Source organism: Hippopotamus amphibius, chromosome 15 (genome assembly GCF_030028045.1).
Source record: "Hippopotamus amphibius kiboko isolate mHipAmp2 chromosome 15, mHipAmp2.hap2, whole genome shotgun sequence".
NCBI classification, from domain to species: domain Eukaryota; kingdom Metazoa; phylum Chordata; class Mammalia; order Artiodactyla; family Hippopotamidae; genus Hippopotamus; species Hippopotamus amphibius.
The window spans coordinates 15,086,260-15,103,140 of NC_080200.1; the positions used below are offsets into that span (position 1 = coordinate 15,086,260).

General features: G+C 45.5%; 1 protein-coding gene across 8 annotated transcripts in view; it reads left to right on the forward strand.

The window, feature by feature from the left end:
- The window catches only part of SUGP2 (SURP and G-patch domain containing 2), a 36,088-nt gene that overhangs the window by 124 nt on the left and 19,083 nt on the right, over positions 1-16,881 (forward strand). For 4 of the 8 annotated variants that reach the window (XR_009049159.1, XM_057708642.1, XM_057708641.1 and 1 more), the window contains exons 1-5: positions 81-232; positions 1,655-1,786; positions 2,170-2,274; positions 5,531-7,138; positions 10,378-10,498. Coding sequence is in view for 7 of the 8 variants with exons in the window: in XM_057708642.1 (XP_057564625.1) it covers positions 202-232; positions 1,655-1,786; positions 2,170-2,274; positions 5,531-7,138; positions 10,378-10,498 (1,997 nt within the window). In the remaining variant the exon portion in view is untranslated. Of the gene's footprint in view, positions 1-80; positions 285-633; positions 689-1,654; positions 1,787-2,169; positions 2,275-5,530; positions 7,139-10,377; positions 10,499-16,881 lie in introns of those variants that run through there. The other 4 variants (XM_057708645.1, XM_057708643.1, XM_057708644.1 and 1 more) reach the window with 4 other exon arrangements.

Genomic DNA, 16,881 nt, shown 5'->3' on the forward strand with positions numbered 1-16,881 from the left:
CTCTGTCTCCTTTTTCGGGCCTCTTCCCGTGGCCGTCGCTCCAGGCAGAGAAATTTTTTCCTCGGGAGTGTCCGCCCTGAAGACGAGGCAGTGCGCCTGCGCAAGAGGGTCTGGCGGCGGCTGCCTGCGCTTGTGCATCCAGGTTCGGCGGCGGCCTGCGCCTGCGCGGCGCGGCGCTGCGGAGACCGTTGGCTCATTTGCATGTCCCCGCCTCGCGCGGTGGCGGCGGCGGGTGAGGAGCCTGAGGCGGCGGCGGGGGCGGCTCCGCGCGCGGTGGGCCCGGGGTGAGGCCCGGGTCCGGGCGTCGTCGGCGGGTGGGCCCTGGGGTTGGGGGTTTGGGCTCGACCCCGGGAACCCCGGTCTGCACGATGGCGCAGCGGGCTCGACCCTCGGGCTGCGCGGCGGCAGCGTCGCGGCCTGGGGCGGTCTGCGGCCTCCCGGGCCCGACGCCCCCTTTTCTTCATCCTCGGAGGCCGGGAGGAGGCGGGCCGCGCCCGAAGGGGTTCCTTCGTTCGTTCGTTCATTCATTCATTCAGCCCGCGGCGGGCGCTGCCCCTTCGGTGGGGCGATAACGGCGGCGGGGCGCTGAATCCGGCTCTTTGCCATTTTTTTTAACTGCTTTCATCCCCACAGCAACCCCCACCATGAGCGGCCCATTCCATAGATGGGGAAGCGGAGGCACAGAAAGGTTAGGTCACTTGAATTGATCCCGGGCCAACTGGCCGGGAGACCCTGCCCTTCGGTAGCAGAGAACAAGGGGCCCCGGAAAAAGGGCTGAAGGGCAGGAAAAGGGGGTGATGGTTATAGGAAGTGACTATACGGTAGGGGCAGGATTGGGTTTTGAGGTTGGAGGTTTCAAGATGGAAGAGATGTCTTGGTGGGTAAGGACACCACCACTGGACTCCTCAGTGTTGCTTCTCAGTCTTTTTCTACTCAGTCTTCAGGGCTTTGTCCCCACTTACCAGTGCCCTGTTTGCCAGGTTTCAGTACCGGCTGGCTGACCTTGGATGGGTCACTTAGCTTGAATCTCACTTTTGCATTTTTGTGTAATTTCATTCCTAATAGAACCCACTTCTTTATTGGGTTGTTACAAGAAGTAAATGGGATTGTGGGAGTCCCTCCCCTACAGCAGGACCTGGCACAGAGTGAGCTCTGTCAGTAGGTGATTGTCACTGGTCAGAGATTTCTCCACTCACTTGTGGAGACACCTCTCTCAAAGGGGAAGTTATCTCTCAGAGCCTCTTCGCCATGTCTGTGAAATGGGAAAGATACCATCTTTCCTAACCACCATTTGCAAGGGTTATACTCCTGCTGCCCTACACTGTTGTGTTCAGTTATGTGTATTGCTTCATGCAGTCCCCAGGAGATAGGACTGCTTTTGTAGAGCTTCTTTTAAGGGATTCAGAGAAAATGGGCTCAGAGAAGTAAAATAGATTGTCCAAGATCAACATGCTTGTCTTACTCCTTCTCAGCCAACACACACCTGTGAGGTTCAGGAGGGAGAGCACCCCTTAAAATAATCCGGCCTCCCTCTGAAGTACCATGCCAGATTATGGATTACTGCCTGGTTACTTTGAGGATTAGGTGAAATAGATTATGCTCTGCGAGCACTAGTTGTCCCTCTTAGTGTCTTTTGTTTCCCTTCTCACTGCAGGTCAGAGAAACATGGCAGCAAGGAGAATTGCACAGGAGACTTTTGATGCTGTATTGCAGGAAAAGGCTAACCGATATCATATGGACCCCAGTGGTGAGGCTGTAGGCGAAGCTCTTCAGTTTAAAGCTCAAGGTAAATTAAAGTGCCTGTTTTTTGGGGGGGGTGGAGCATGTGTTTAGGGTTGGGGCAAGATGTGTTTAGGGTTGGGGCAAGACCCCAACCTGCAGCTTCTCAGATCCTAACTTCTTATTTGTTAAGGGGAGATAAACTTTACTCTTGGTCCACCTGTCAAATCATTATGTAGAAGGACATATTGTCATTATCCCAAGCTGCTTCTCCCCAGGCACCCTCCCCCACCTAAAGAAGGATTCTTAAATAAATCTCCTGGCTCCATCCCCACCATCGCTACCCAAGTTTGAGCTCTTATCAGTTCTCACCTGGATTATTGCAGTAATCTCCTCCTGAAATGTCTTTCAGCTTCTGGCTTCATTCCCTCAAATCTGCTCTCCCTACAGATCTATTAATGCCAACCTTGCTGGGCCAAGGCCCTGCTTGGACTCTTGGGGCTCCCCATTTTGGGTTTACATCCTCAGACAAGTGCAGGAGCAGCCAGATAACTGGTATGTGCAAGACAGGAGGGCCTGGGGAGGGGTGGGGGGTGGGGCCTGTGGAGCTGCTGAATATAGGCCTGGCCTGAAAACATTCCTTTTGCAAAGTTTTGAAGCATCATGCCAGCAGAATTAAAACTGGTGCCCGCACAGATTGTAGGACAACATGGAGGTCTCTCACCACAGCACACGAGGCTCCTAGCCCTCATCCCCTGCCTTGAGCCTATTGTTTCAGTGATACCGTGTGCCTGTCTATGTTTTGAATCCCTCATCCCAGCTGTTTGTGGTTAATTCCCTCAGGCACTAAGACCCAGCTGACAGATTCCTTCTCCCAGGAGGCCCTAGTAGGCCTGGAGATTGATTTTACACTGTGTACTTGCTCCTCTGCTGTGGGCTGGCCTCCTCTAGGCCTCCTTTGGGCCTGTGCAGTTTGCTGCTCCACCAGCCCATGAGCCAACCTCAGTGTAGAGGAGACTTTCTCATTGTTGACTGGATGAGCCTAAGTGCTTGGGTAGGGATAACTGTTATTATCTGCTTTAGACTGGAGAAACAGGCTGAGAGACTGTCTCCAGATTCTGAGTTTTCAAAAATTATATGAGTAGCAGACAATACTATTCCTGTTACAAAAGATTGGAAGAATTAAGTAGTTAAGAATAGGATGTAAAAAGCCTCTTTGCTGCTTCCTTACCCCATAGAGGTAACCATATCTGTGGTGTTTTGCGCATCCATTAATTCTTTTAGCTATATGTGAATTCTGAATACTTAATGTGTTTTTTGATATGTACACATATATATGTGTGCATATGTACATACATATATTTGAACACGTGTGTGTATATAGATGGAGATTTGAATCTTGGTTTATCTTTACCTAGAGACTCAAGCATTAATACATATCTTAAGTTACCTCAAGAAAGATTGGGAGAGGGGGAGACTAAGAACCCGGTAGGGTGCTAGGTGGTTCTGGAACCATCTCTTTGTCACAGAGCTGCATGGTCCATCCGTCAGCCTTTCTCTGTGTGTGTGCTCTACTCTGCACTTTTCTGATGCCTTGTAAACCAAGTCATTGGAAGATCCCGTTGTGCAGAATCCAGCCACCACTCTACCTCTAATGCTACCTCCCTAACCAGGCCCTCAGTAACCATCAATATCTGGATTATCTTGGTGGACTCCTTGCTGGAACATCCATATCCACTCTTGTCCCTTGAGTCTGTTTCCCACACAGCAGCCACTGAGGTCGTCCCTCTGCTCCAAACCCCCCGGGCTTTCTGTCTCATTCATAGTAAACTCCAGAGTCCCGTCAAGGGCCTGGCTTGATCTGGTACCCACTTCCTGTTTCCATCTCGTATCTTAATAGTTCCCTAATTTTGTTGCACATTAGAATCATTTGGGGGCTTTTTAAAAACCCTAATGCCCAGGTCACACCTCATCCTAGTTAATTAAGTCAGGATGCCCCAGGGACTTCAGTGTGCAGCAGAGTTTAGGTGCTGCCATCTTACCACTTCGCCCCTCCTTCCCTCTGTTCCATTCTGGCCACATTTGTCCCTTACTCATCTTACCTCAGGGCTTTGTTCTCACACTCTCTCCCTGGTATGCTTTCCCCATAACTGCACATTCTGACCTCTGACACCAGGCCTCTGCTACTCAGATACATTGTTGTCAGAGCTGCCCACCTTGACCAAAAGCCTAAAAATGGCTTTTCCTCTTCATGTTCCCACCTGTTTGATATTTCTTAGTGGCACTTCCTTACACCTGAAGGCTTTTTTGTTTATTGTTTTGCTCCCTCAACTGACGAGTCCAGGAAACTAGGGTCTTTGCTGTCTCCTTTCCCTGCTGTAACTTCCGGGCCTAGAACAGAGCGCACATACAGTAGGTGCTTAGTAAGTACTTGTTGGACAAATAAACTTGGATTTATACAAAGCCCTGGCTTCCTTGGCCTCTCGGTTCATCTCTCCTTCCTGGCATCTCTCTCTCCCTTTTCTTTGCATTTGACTTTTTGACTAGGTAATAGATTCTGATTCAAAAGCTAGAAAGTAAGAAAGGCACTCTGTGCAGTCTCCCTGAGGCCCACTGTTTCCATAGGCCCATAGTTCACTTCTGTTCCTGGCTTCTTACAGTTTTGTTTTTTTTTTTTTCTTTTTTTTGGCCACGCTGTGCAGCTTATGGGATTTTAATTCTCCAACCAGGGGTTGAACTGGATCCTCAGCAGTGAAAGCATGGAGTCCTAATCACTGGCCTGCCAGGGAATTCCCCTTACAGTTTCTTATGCATGAATGAGCAAGTGGAAACCTAGTTTCCTATTTTTCTCACTTCTACAAAGAGGAGGACAAAAGTACACACTGTTCAGTTTCCATTGTGGCCTCTGTTGTTGTGGCTTGTTTAGCTTCTGCCTTCCCTCTTATCTGCCTCAGTGTCTGTTTTTTTCAGGTATCAGTTGCCCTACTGGACCTTTCTGAGGGAGTCTATCAGCCAGCTTTGAGTCAGGTGCTCGGCCAAGGCCCAGCCATCCGTGGTGGGTTCAGTGTCAGATGTGGCTCCTGCCTCAGTGGCACTGTGGGCCAAGAGTTCCTCATAGGAAGCAGGTGAAGCAAGCAGCCTCTAGGAAACCTATCTGCTGTGTCATAGAAGTGGAAATACACAAGTGTTCCAGCCACAGTAAAGAAATCCAGGTTATTTGGGGACCAAATACACTTCCCTGAATCTAAAAGAGGACCAGGGCAGGCCCAGTACTTGTAGGTTTCTGGTTTTGTTTTTGTTTTTTTGGTTAAGATTTATTTATTTATTTATTTATGGCTATAACGGGTCTTCATTGCTGTGAGTAGGCTTTCTCTAGTTGTGGCGAACAGGGGCTACTCTTCGTTGTAGCACGTGGGCTTCTCATTGCGGTGGCTTCTCTTGTTGCCGAGCATGGGCTCTAGCGTGGGCTTCAGTAGTTGCAGCACGTGGGCTCAGTAGTTGTGGTGCACGGGCTTAGTTGCTCTGTGGCATGTGGGATCTTCCTGGACTAGGGCTTGAACCCGTGTTCCCTGCATTGGCAGGCGGATTCTTAGCCACTGCGCCACCAGGAAAGTCCTGTCTTCTGTTTTTATAAGTAGTAAATCTAGATTTTTAAGTGAAACTACACACATTTTAAATGTTGGCAGCAAATAATGAGTTCCTAAAATGTACTCTGATGAAGCACCTCTGCTGGCTAGTGGTCTGTGGATCATCTTTTTGCAAGCTCTGGTCTAAAGTACCTTTGTATTTCTTTTCAAATTGTTTATTTCAGATCTTCTAAGGACAGTCCCAAGAGCCAGAGCAGATATGTATGATGACATTCACAGTGACAGCAGATACACTCTGGGCGGATCTGTAGCTCATCCTCGAGACACTGGGAGAGAAGCCCTGAGAGGTGATATATTTCCAGGACCTTCCTTCAGATCAAGCAACCCTTCTGTAAGTGACGACAGCTACTTTCGCAAAGAATGTAATCGGGATCTGGAATTTTCCCACCCTGACTCCCGAGACCAGGTCTTTGGCCACCGGAAATTGGGACATTTCCGTTCTCAGGACTGGAAATTTCCACTCCGTGGCTCTTGGGAACAAGACTTTGGCCACTCAGTTTCTCAAGAATCCTCTTGGTCACAGGAGTATAGTTTTGGTCCTTCTGCATTACTGGGGGACTTTGGCTCCTCCAGGCTGATTGAGAAAGAGTGTTTGGAGAAAGAGAGTCGGGATTACGACGTGGACCATCCAGGGGAGGGAGATTCTGTGCTCAGGGGCAGCAGCCAAGTCCAGGGCAGAGGCCGAGGTCTAAACGTCATTGACCAGGAGGGTGCCCTCCTAGGAAAGGGGGAGACTCAAGGCCTGCTCACGCCTAAAGGAGGGGTCGGGAAGCTTGTCACACTGAGAAACGTGAGCACGAAAAAGGTACCCACTATAAGTCGTATCACTCCCAAAACTCAGGGCACTAACCAAATCCAGAAAACTACCCCAAGTCCTGATGTGACCCTGGGGACAAACCCAGGGACGGAAGACGTCCAATTCCCCACTCAGAAAATCCCTTTGGGGCTTAATCTGAAGGATATTCGGCTCCCGAGAAGAAAGATGAGCTTCGAGCTCATAGATAAATCTGATGTTTTTTCAAGGTTCGGGATAGAAATAATCAAATGGGCGGGATTCCACACCATAAAAGATGATGTTAAATTTTCCCAGCTTTTCCAGAGTCTTTTTGAACTTGAAACCGAGACCTGTGCTAAAATGCTTGCCTCATTCAAATGCTCCTTAAAACCAGAGCACAGAGATTTTTGCTTTTTTACTATCAAATTTTTAAAGCACTCTGCTTTGAAAACACCCAGAGTTGATAACGAGTTTTTAAACATGCTTTTAGACAAAGGTGCTGTGAAGACCAAAAATTGCTTTTTCGAAATCATAAAGCCCTTTGATAAATACATAATGAGGCTACAAGACCGGCTGCTGAAGAGTGTCACACCCCTGCTCATGGCCTGCAATGCCTACGAGCTGAGTGTCAAAATGAAGACCCTCAGTAACCCCTTGGACTTGGCTATTGCCCTGGAGACCACCAATTCTCTCTGCCGGAAGTCTTTAGCTCTTTTGGGACAGACATTCTCCTTGGCCTCTTCTTTCCGGCAAGAGAAAATCTTGGAAGCCGTCGGCCTCCAAGATATAGCTCCCTCTCCCGCTGCATTTCCAAACTTCGAGGACTCTACTCTGTTCGGGAGAGAGTACATTGATCACCTGAAGGCCTGGCTGGTCAGCAGTGGGTGTCCACTCCAGGTCAAGAAAGCCGAACCCGAGCCAAGTCGAGATGAGGAGAAGACTGTTCCTGCTACCAAACCTGAAATTCAGGCCAAAGCTCTGAGTGGTCTGAGTGATGGTAAGTAAAGCAGCAAAAGTTTCTGTTTGTTGCGATTTGTTTGCTTTTCTTGTTTTCTTGTAATGTCTCTCATTCTCTTTGATATTTGTGCAGAGAAGTTGTTTAGCCAGTTGGAAACAAATCAGAATGTTAGTAGAAAACTCACAGTGACCAATATACATGCCTGCCATTCATTCTATAAACATGTAAGCATGTATTGGGAATCTTATGTCTGTCACAGAAGTCTTTAGGCTTTCTGGGTCACAGACTCCTTTGGGAATCTGGTGAAATGCTGTGGTCCTTGCCAGGGAAAGTACATATGTTTGTATACAATGTTGCTTGCACTTTCTGGGGTGTTTGTACCATCCTGCAGCCAAGTTAAGAAGCCTTGTTCCAACAGTGTCCCTGTTCTCTAAGGCCTCCCTCCTCTCACCCCGAGAAGGGGTAGTAGAAGGGAGAGTAACTGCTGGGTATAGTCTCTAAGGACTCCCCAGGCTTCTAAGGGAAAGAAGTCACAAAACCCAGCCCCTCCTATGCTGGGATTAAGGGGGATATAGCAGAGGCCCCAGCTCAGCCCAGCCTGGGAAGTCAGGAAGGCTGTTTTGAGGGGTGGATGTTGGAGGCACCTTTCACCTGCTCACTTTTCTAGACTGGTTAATGGTTGAGAGGTCACTTAGGCATCCCTGGTAACCTGCAGTTAACGAGTTGGCTTACTGGGGAGGGGAAAGACCAAGAAGAAGATAATAGAAAAAGAAATGACTGGCTGGTTGGTGTCCCTTTTCCCTCCCCCTTAGCGCCCAGGATGGATGTTCTCACAGCCCACACATCCCAGAGGTCATGGGCACACATAGTGGCCATGTGGCCATTGAGGAAGTCTCTTTTCCCTGTGATGTAGTTTTCAGCTTCCATTGCCCCAGCCAAGTTGGGAAGACTCATTTGTCCCTGAATCTCTTCAATCCTCTCCACCTTGGTGGAGCCCTGACTGCAGCAGGCACTGGGATGGGCAGCCACACTTACTCCCAGAGAGGGAGGCTTCCAGAAGTGGGTTCAGGGCTGAAGCGGGACCTCTCTTCTCCACATCCCCCAAAGTAGTGGGGTGGAAAGTCAGTGTAACAATGATACTGAAGAACTGTAAGAAGGATGAAAAAGTCCCCCATAACCTAAAGTTGCCTGCCACCATCTGGTTGTGCTGCTATTGCAGGCGTGCCTGTAGCTGCAGTCTTGCTGTACTGAAAACACTACAGTCTGCTCTTTTACAGGATTATCAAAGGCTCTTTTCTGTGTTTCTGCAGCATTTGCGACATCATGACTAAATAAATGTAAATGTAAATGTAAATTTACCTCATCTCTCCCTTGATGTTGGACTTATAGTGCCTTTTTTTTTTTTAAGAACTTTTATTGAGATACAGGTAACATACAATAAACTGCATATATTTAGAGTGTACAATTTGGTATCCCAATCTCCCAATTCATTCCCCCCCAACCCTCCCCACTTTCCCCACTTGGTGTCCATATGTTTGTTCTCTACATCTGTGTCTCTATTTCTGCCTTGCAAACCGGTTGATTTGTACCATTTTTCTATATTCCACATATATGTGTTAATATACGATATTCGTTTTTCTCTTTCTGACTCACTTCACTCTGTATGACAGTCTGTGGGTCCATCCATGTCTCTACAGGTGTCCCAGTTTCATTACTTTTAAAGCTGAGTAGTATTCCATTGGACTCATAGTGCCTTTACTGGAGGTTTCTGAGGCTGAGCAGAGCTGGGTTCCCATGAAATTGGCATCTGCAAAGCATTGGCTCCTTGTCTGGTCAGCAGGTAGATGGCAGCAGCACCCACATTTTATGGGGCACTGCCTGCCACTACTTCCATTACTGTTAGAAATGCTGAGATGACATCTTTGATTGAGTTTATTATTACTGTTATTTTCATTAAAAAAAATTTCAAATCCTCCTTTAAAGATGTTCACAGAATGATTGCTGGGCCAAAAGTAGGACCCACTTTTTGGCCCTTACTATGGTCATCTTCTCCAGAGATGGTTGCAGTGATGTACAAATTTCATTGTCTTTGAAAGCTTCTGACTTTGAACCTCTTATTTTTTTGTAAAAGCATATAAAACTAGCAGTTCTATAAAATGAGAGTCAACAACAAAAAAAGGAAAGTTATTTTAGAGGGGAAATGACAGTTGAAAGATTGACTCATCCAGTGTTAAGAACTCACATCGATGTTTAAAATACCATTCCACAGGACAAACTGGAAAACATCTCCAGTTCAGGGGTGATTTTTATTAAATGAATGAACAAATAGATCACCTGTGCTATTAAAACTACCAAATATCAGAAAACTAAACAATCTTAGTATTTAAGGACATACATAATGCTCTTCTGTGGTTCTGGTGGCATTGTAAATTACAAGTCATGTTGGAGGAAACTCACACTTTAAAAAAATGTTTTCTTTTCATATATTCACCTGCCTTGGAACTATTGACTTTTTTAATTGGGAATTTTTTCTTTGTAAATATATATATATATATATATATATATATATATGTTTTCTGATTACAGAACACGTGTGTTTATTTTAATTTTTTTAAATTTTTATTGGAGTATAGTTGCTTTACAACGTTGTTAGTTTCTACTGTACAGCAAAGTGAATCAGCTATGCATATACATGTATCCCCCTCATGTGTATTTTTTAAAGCACACACACCGCATATGAAATCCCTGATAAATCTGCCACCCATAGATAACCTCTGTTACCTTTCTGGTATATTTCCTAATAATCTTTTTTCTATGCATCTGTATTTATGTATCTTTTCTTTCTTTTTTCTTATTGCAAATCACAATTTAGATATACTTTTTACCTATTTTATACCTACGTATATTTTGTGTCTTTCTATTTTCCCCTTAATAGTGTGAACATTCAAGTTAAACTGTATGCAAAAAGTGGTGTGGAGTTGCTACATACCATTTCCTGCTATAGAGTATGTACATATATTGCTCTGTACAGTCATGTAAGTTGGCAACTGTTTCTCTCCTAGCGATTATGCTGTTACAGTTTTTGAGAGGATATTTTGTGTATTGGTTTCTAGAATAACAGGCCCCTTTCCTCTTTTCAATACTGGTCTCTTGTGAGCGAGGGTTTCAGTTGCTGGTGCCTGCATAGACTCCATCCTAAGCCCCTGATTCTGTCCTGATCTTCCCATTTCCCATGTGGTCCAGTATGTTTCTCAGAAAAGCCCTTCTTTGTGTTCCAGAGGTCCCCCAGCGAGCAGATCACAAGGTGGTGGACACCATTGACCAGCTGGTCACACGTGTCGTTGAAGGCAGCCTGTCTCCCAAAGAGAGAGCTCTTCTCAAGGAGGACCCTGCTTACTGGTAGGTCTTTAAATGTTACTCTTCCGAATCCCTCCCATAAAGTACACGGCAGTGTTTTTGTTGCTCCGATGGTATCCAGAGAAGAGGATGAGGTGCTTATTTTGAACTGTGGTGTCAGTCAGTGGGAAGAGCATGAGGGCGGGTCAGGTTCATGTGGGTTCAAGCTCCAGACCTGCTGCTTACCTGCCGTGTGGCCTTCTCTCATCTGGGCATGGAGCTCCTTGTCCTTGCTGTGCTGGTTTGAGGATGAGATGAGAGGTGCATGCAAAGAGTGGGTGTGAGATAAGGAATAATCACAGAAATTGTTTGTTTATTGCTACTGTTTGTTAAACTGTCGTTTCCTTTTGCCTTATTGCCTCTTCACTTGAATAGAACAATTTTTTTTTTAATTATTCTTTTCACCATAAATACAGTATTTGCTTATTAGAGAAGGTAAAGGAGAACAGAAAATTGGGTGAAGCCACCTGTGTGCTGACTGACATTCACTGACATTTTTGGTAATTGCTTCCAATCTTTCTGCTCATTGCAAGCTGTTTGGTTTTTAACATCGTTGTGATTATGCTGTGATGTACCCTGTTCCTTTTAGATAACAGAAAAATGCTCACATTCCCTACTTTTTATAAACATTTCAGACGGCTGGGTTTACCGGTCCCCAGAGTAGGTGATCAGTTTATTTAGCCATTCCTTTTTTGTTGGATTTTTAGAATGCTTTTGATTGTATTTTAATTTTTTTCTGTGAATAGCTTAATGTGTCACATTTATGTGTGTGTTTAGGATTATCTCTAGATTGCTAGAAGTGGAAAGGTTTTATATTTCGTTAACTTTTTAAAAAATGATCAAAGTGACATATGCCCTTTGTAAAAATAGAGAAAAGTGAAAAGGCAAAGATGGAGTTACTCAGAGCTCTCCCACTTTCCCCCCCAGGTGTGCTCTGTAGTTGTGTCCTGTGTTTTAAACTTTGTTTTTTCTTTTGGCTGCATTGGGTCTGCATTGCTGTGCTTGGGTGTTTCTCTAGTTGTGGCGAGCGGAGGCTACTCTTCGTTGTGGTGCATGGGCTTCTCGTTGCGATGGCTTCTCTTGTTGTAGAGCGTGGGCTCTAGGCGCATGGGCTTCAGTAGTTGTAGCATGCGTGCCATAGAGCACATGGGCTTCAGTAGTTCTGGCGTGCAGGTTCAGTAGTTGTGGGTGCACAGGCTTAGTTGCTCTGTGGCATGTGGGATCTTCTTGGACCAGGGATCGAACCCGTGTGCCCTGCATTGGCAGGCAGATTCTTAGCCTACCTGGACTGTGTCACCAGGGAAGTCCCCTGTGTTTTAAACTTAACATAATTGTCCTCATTATCGATGAATGCATCCGGTTCCTTTGTACATAGTACACTACACTCAAGCATTGCCCATTGGTGGATTCTTAGATTCTAATAGCATTATGATGAATGATGTTTTGCTTTTATTTATGTCTGCATTTCTGGCAGTTTATTATGGTAATATCTGGGAGTGAAGTTGCTGGTTTAAAAGGAAAGCTCATTTTAGAGGCTTTTGATCTGTGTCAGTGTTTCTCAGCTTCAAGCATTATTGGTTTTTGAGGCTGGGTAGTTCTCTGGTGGGGACTGTCCTAGGCATTCTTGGCCTCCACTCATTAGATGCCAATAGAATCCTCCATCGCAGCCAAGAATACCTTTAGACATTGCCCAGTGTCCCCTGGGGGGCAGAGTTGTCCCTGATGGAGACCATTGATCTTTATCATCAGGTTACTTTCTGTGAGTTATTTGTCCTGTTGATATCCTCACTGCCACTGTGTACATGTGCCATGCCCTCATGTGAGTGTTGTGGGTTTTTCTGGTTCTTTTTTTTAGAATCATCTCTTTTTTTTTAATTTAAAAAATTTTTTTAATTTTTTGGCTTCATTGGGTCTCCATTGCTGCACGCGGGCTTTCTCTCTTGCAGCTTCAGTAGTTGCAGCACTCGGGCTCAGTTGTAGTACGTGGGCCCTAGAGCGCGTGTGCTCAGTAGTTGTGGCGTACATGGGCTCCCTCAGTAGTTGTGGCTCTTGGGCTTAGTTGCTCTGTGGCTTGTGGGATCTTCCCGGACCAGGAATCAAACCTATGTCCTCTGCATTGGCAGGCAGATTCTTAACCACTGCGCCACCAGGGAAGTGTCCTGAGTGTTTTGACTTAAAGATAATTTCATAATGTGATGTTTTATGTTATATTCTTTTTTATTTATTTATTTTTGGGGGGGATATTCTTTTGTTAATTAAAGAGATTATGTATTTACTCATAGGACTTCTAGTTGTAGTTCCTCTTTTTGAGTGGTCTGGTCAGGTCTGGTGTAGTCAATATTGTACCCATACCAAACTCTATTCTTGCTGTTGTAATTACTAAAGATACTTGAAAGGTATAAATTTCTGTGTTAAGGTACCAGGGCTTTGGTCCTAACCAGCATAATTTCTAGGAGAAGAGTTGGAACTTATTATGGTTTTATTTTTTCAGAATTCTTGAATTCATCTAGATTATGTTTATGTGTTGAATAAGATAGGCATGTAACTTAAAAGTTATATAAAAAACCACCCAATAACCTAATTGCCCCAGTATCATTTATTGAATACTTTTTATTTAGCAAACACTTTTGCTCTCTGTGCACTTGGTACCATTCTAAGCATTTTACTGATTTAAGCTCTAGCTGTCTGAACCCTCATAAAAACCTTTATAGGTAGATATATTGTCATTCCTGATTTTACAGACAGAAAACACAAGGTTCAAAAGAGGCCTCTTACCTCAAGGATGCACAGCTAGTATAAGACAGAGCTGAGATTCACATTCAGGCTCTGTGGTCTCAACCGGTGCTCATACCAAAGGAAGGAGGCTAGGTAGCCTCAGATTGACAGATGAAAGCAGAGACCAAATCCTCTGGGTAAGATGTCATCTAGTCTTGGAAGACCCGGGGCACTTTCCATGTGATTGCCGAGGTGATTGGGCTGGAGAGAAGGGGGACCCTGAGAGGACTAGGGGCGTGTGTCTCTGCCCATGACCGCCACACACTACCCAGCAGGTTCATGTTCACTGACAGCCAGCGGTGGTGGACAGAACCATAGTCAGAGTTGGGGGTGTGTGTGGTGGTGGTGGGAGGGGGTTGCAAATCAGAAATAAGCATTGAGCTATAAACCAAGTATTTGAGGAAAATCAGCATCATGAAAGAGGATCACCAGACTCAACGGATCAGGCACCGAAGAAGACAGTTACTATAAGAAAAAGAAGATTGTCTGAAAATACATATGTGGGGACTTCCCTGGTGGCGCAGTGGTTGAGAGTCTGCCTGCCAATACAGGGGACACGGGTTTGATCCCTGGTCCAGGAGGATCCCACATGCACGGAGCAACTAAGCCTGTGTGCCACAACTGTTGAGCTCATGTGCCACAACTGCTGAAGCTCACATGCCTAGAGCCTGTGCTCCGCAACAAGAGAAGCCACTTCAGTGAGAAGCCCATGCACCTCAACGAAGAGTAGCCCCCGCTTTCCACAACTAGAAAAAGCCCACGCGCAGCAATGAAGACCCAACACAGACAATTAATTAATTAATTAAAAAATAAAAAAATATATGTGTAATTGATAATCTTAGATAATAGCATATTGTGTCCATGAAATAGGAACTGCTTATTATGGAAAAGAACCAATTAAGGATCTTGAAATTGAAAAATGTGATTGTTGAAATAGTCTCAGTGGTTGACTGATAGAATTGACCTGAATGAAGAACAGATTAGGGAGTTAGAGACTTGATCACCTGTGAACTCCTTCAGAAAGAATTACCCAGAGACTATAAGAAGAAAGAGTGTGCAAAAAACAATGTTAAAGAATTAGTAAACTTAGGTTTTTGGTGTATATGTTTGAATTCTTAAGTCAAAGTAGTACTTTTATGTGATTTACCAAAAAAATCAATTGAAGTAATCACAAAAGGCAAAATGTTTCTGCCATGATCCATTCCCATGCCAGTTCCACTCCTTTTTTTTTTTGGCCATGGCTTGTGGCATGTGGGATCTTAATTCCCCAACCAGGGATCGAACCTGGGCCCTCTACAGTGGAAGCACAGTCTTAATCACTGGACTGCCAGAGAAGACCCCAGTTCCACTCCTTGAAGCCAGTTCTTTAAACTACTTTTAACAGTTACTTACCATCTGGAGATGATAAGCCTATGTTGCTCTTTCTTTCTTTTTTTCTTTCTTTCTTTCTTTTTTTTTAAATGGCCACGCCTCGCATCTCGTGGGATCTTAGTTCCCCAACCAGGGATCAAACCTGGGTCCCGGAAGTGAAATCGCCAAGTCCTCACCACTGGACCACCAGGGAATTCCCCAAAGCATTGTCCTTATAAAGAAAAGTGTATAATTCAAGCCTCACAGCAACATGGTGAAGTAACTTATTTTTAAAAAAATATTTGTTTAGGCTGCGCTGGGTCTTAGTTGGCGGCACGCAGGATCTTTTAGTTGCAGCATGCAGACTTCTTAGTTATGGCATGCATTCGGGATCTAGTTCTTCAACCAGGGATCAAATCCAGGCTCCCTGCATTGGAAGCGCAGAGTCTCACCCGCTGGACTGTCAGGGAAGTCCCTGAAGTAGCTTATTTTTGTCATCTATCCCATCTTACAGATGGAGAAACTGAGGCACAGAAAGATTCAGTAAATCTCACAGCTAATAAGTGGCTACCATGGGATTTGAACCTGGCAGGCTAGCTTGGGAGTATTCCATATTCTTGATGTTATGCTCCACTAGAACTAGGGGAGATGGGTTTGTGACTGATGTCCTCACTGTGCTTGGCATTAGACCCGACCAGGGGAAGGGGACTTACATCGTGGGGATCCAGGTCACCTGGGCACTGACTTCACTTTACACCCTGGATGAGGGGCTGTATTTGACTTGAGAACTGGAGCGTCCGTGTTGGTCAGCTTTCCCTTATATGGGAACCCTTGCTTGTTAGGGTGCAATCTTGCAGGATGCTGCTGTTGGCCCAGCAGAGTGTCCAGGGCAGCAGAGAAGCCAGCACATGGCCTGTTTCCTCAGATCCAGCCAGACCTTGACTGTGTGGTGAGCATCAACAGGAGCTTCGTGTGGAGCTGCCCAGCGGGGGCATGCCACGTCACACGGTGCTGCAGGCATCCTGCTGTGCACTGCCACATCGCGGCCAATCAGCTTCTGTTGTTGCTAATTGGGACCCTCATCTAATATATGATCTCAATGTCAAACAGTCCAAAAACCGCAGGAAATACTGCCATACTCACCAAACAGTACTCATTCTTCTTTAACACAAACTGGAATTGAACGTTCACAAAAACCATCTTATGAATGAGGTCATGAAGAAAATTACAGAATATCCCAGGAAAGGAGAATCACGTGGGCCACATTGTGCAATGCATAAAAGTTGAAACCAGCAACAGCCAAAATAAAACAGGCTTCTAAATAACTTTTGTATGAAAGAGAATTAGAATTGGAATTAGAAAGTCTTCAGAAGGAAGTCGCAGGGAGAGCATTGCATGTAGAATGCAGCCACAACAGCAGTTGGGGGAAAGGTGCGACCTTCCATGTGTTTATCAGACATAAAGAGTGAAGATAAGCATTCAACTCATGAAGCAAGAAAGAGTTGGTGGAAAAAAGCCCAGAGACTGGAAGGGAAGGGTTAGTAGAGGTGAAAGAAGGTGCTAATGAAATGGTCAGCAAAGTAAATAATGTGAAAGTCCCCCTCCATTCACCTTTCTAACCTATTCGTAGAGCAAATTCTTAAGTTTGCTTTATATTCTTTCAACCTATGTGAAAACAAATATGTGTGGATGCTATGTACACAGAGCAGTTTCATATGGTACGTGTCGATGTTGGTCGTCTTCTGTAGCTTACTCTCCATGGGCTGTGTTACGGCTCTCTTTCTGTGTCAGTACATGTAACTCAAACTCCTCTTTTCTGTACTCATTATGACTCTGGCAGGTGATTTCACAGTGGTGGCACGCTGGCCTTAATGATGTCGTTAAAAGGTCACTGAAGTATCCACCATTTGAAGGGCATCAGCTCCCGAAGATGGTGTCCAGGAGCAGTGCCTGCCACTCCCTGGCAGCGGAGCGCTTTCTTGGTTCCAGGGTAACTGGTTTGTATCGTGAGGCCACCAGGAGCTGCGAGCTCCTTCATGGCTGCTGATGACGGAAATTGAGGAGGAAGCGACCAGTGTTCAGTCAAAGCTCCTGGTCACCCTGTGGTCACTCTCAGCAGGACAGATGACCAGGGCCCAGTTCTGGGTCCTTGGTGGAGCTGGACAGAGCCTCTCCAACAGCAGGGAGGCCACCAAGTAGAAAGGGTTTGCACAAGTGTATTTACAGCAACAATTTGGTCATACTGGTGTATTCACAAATGT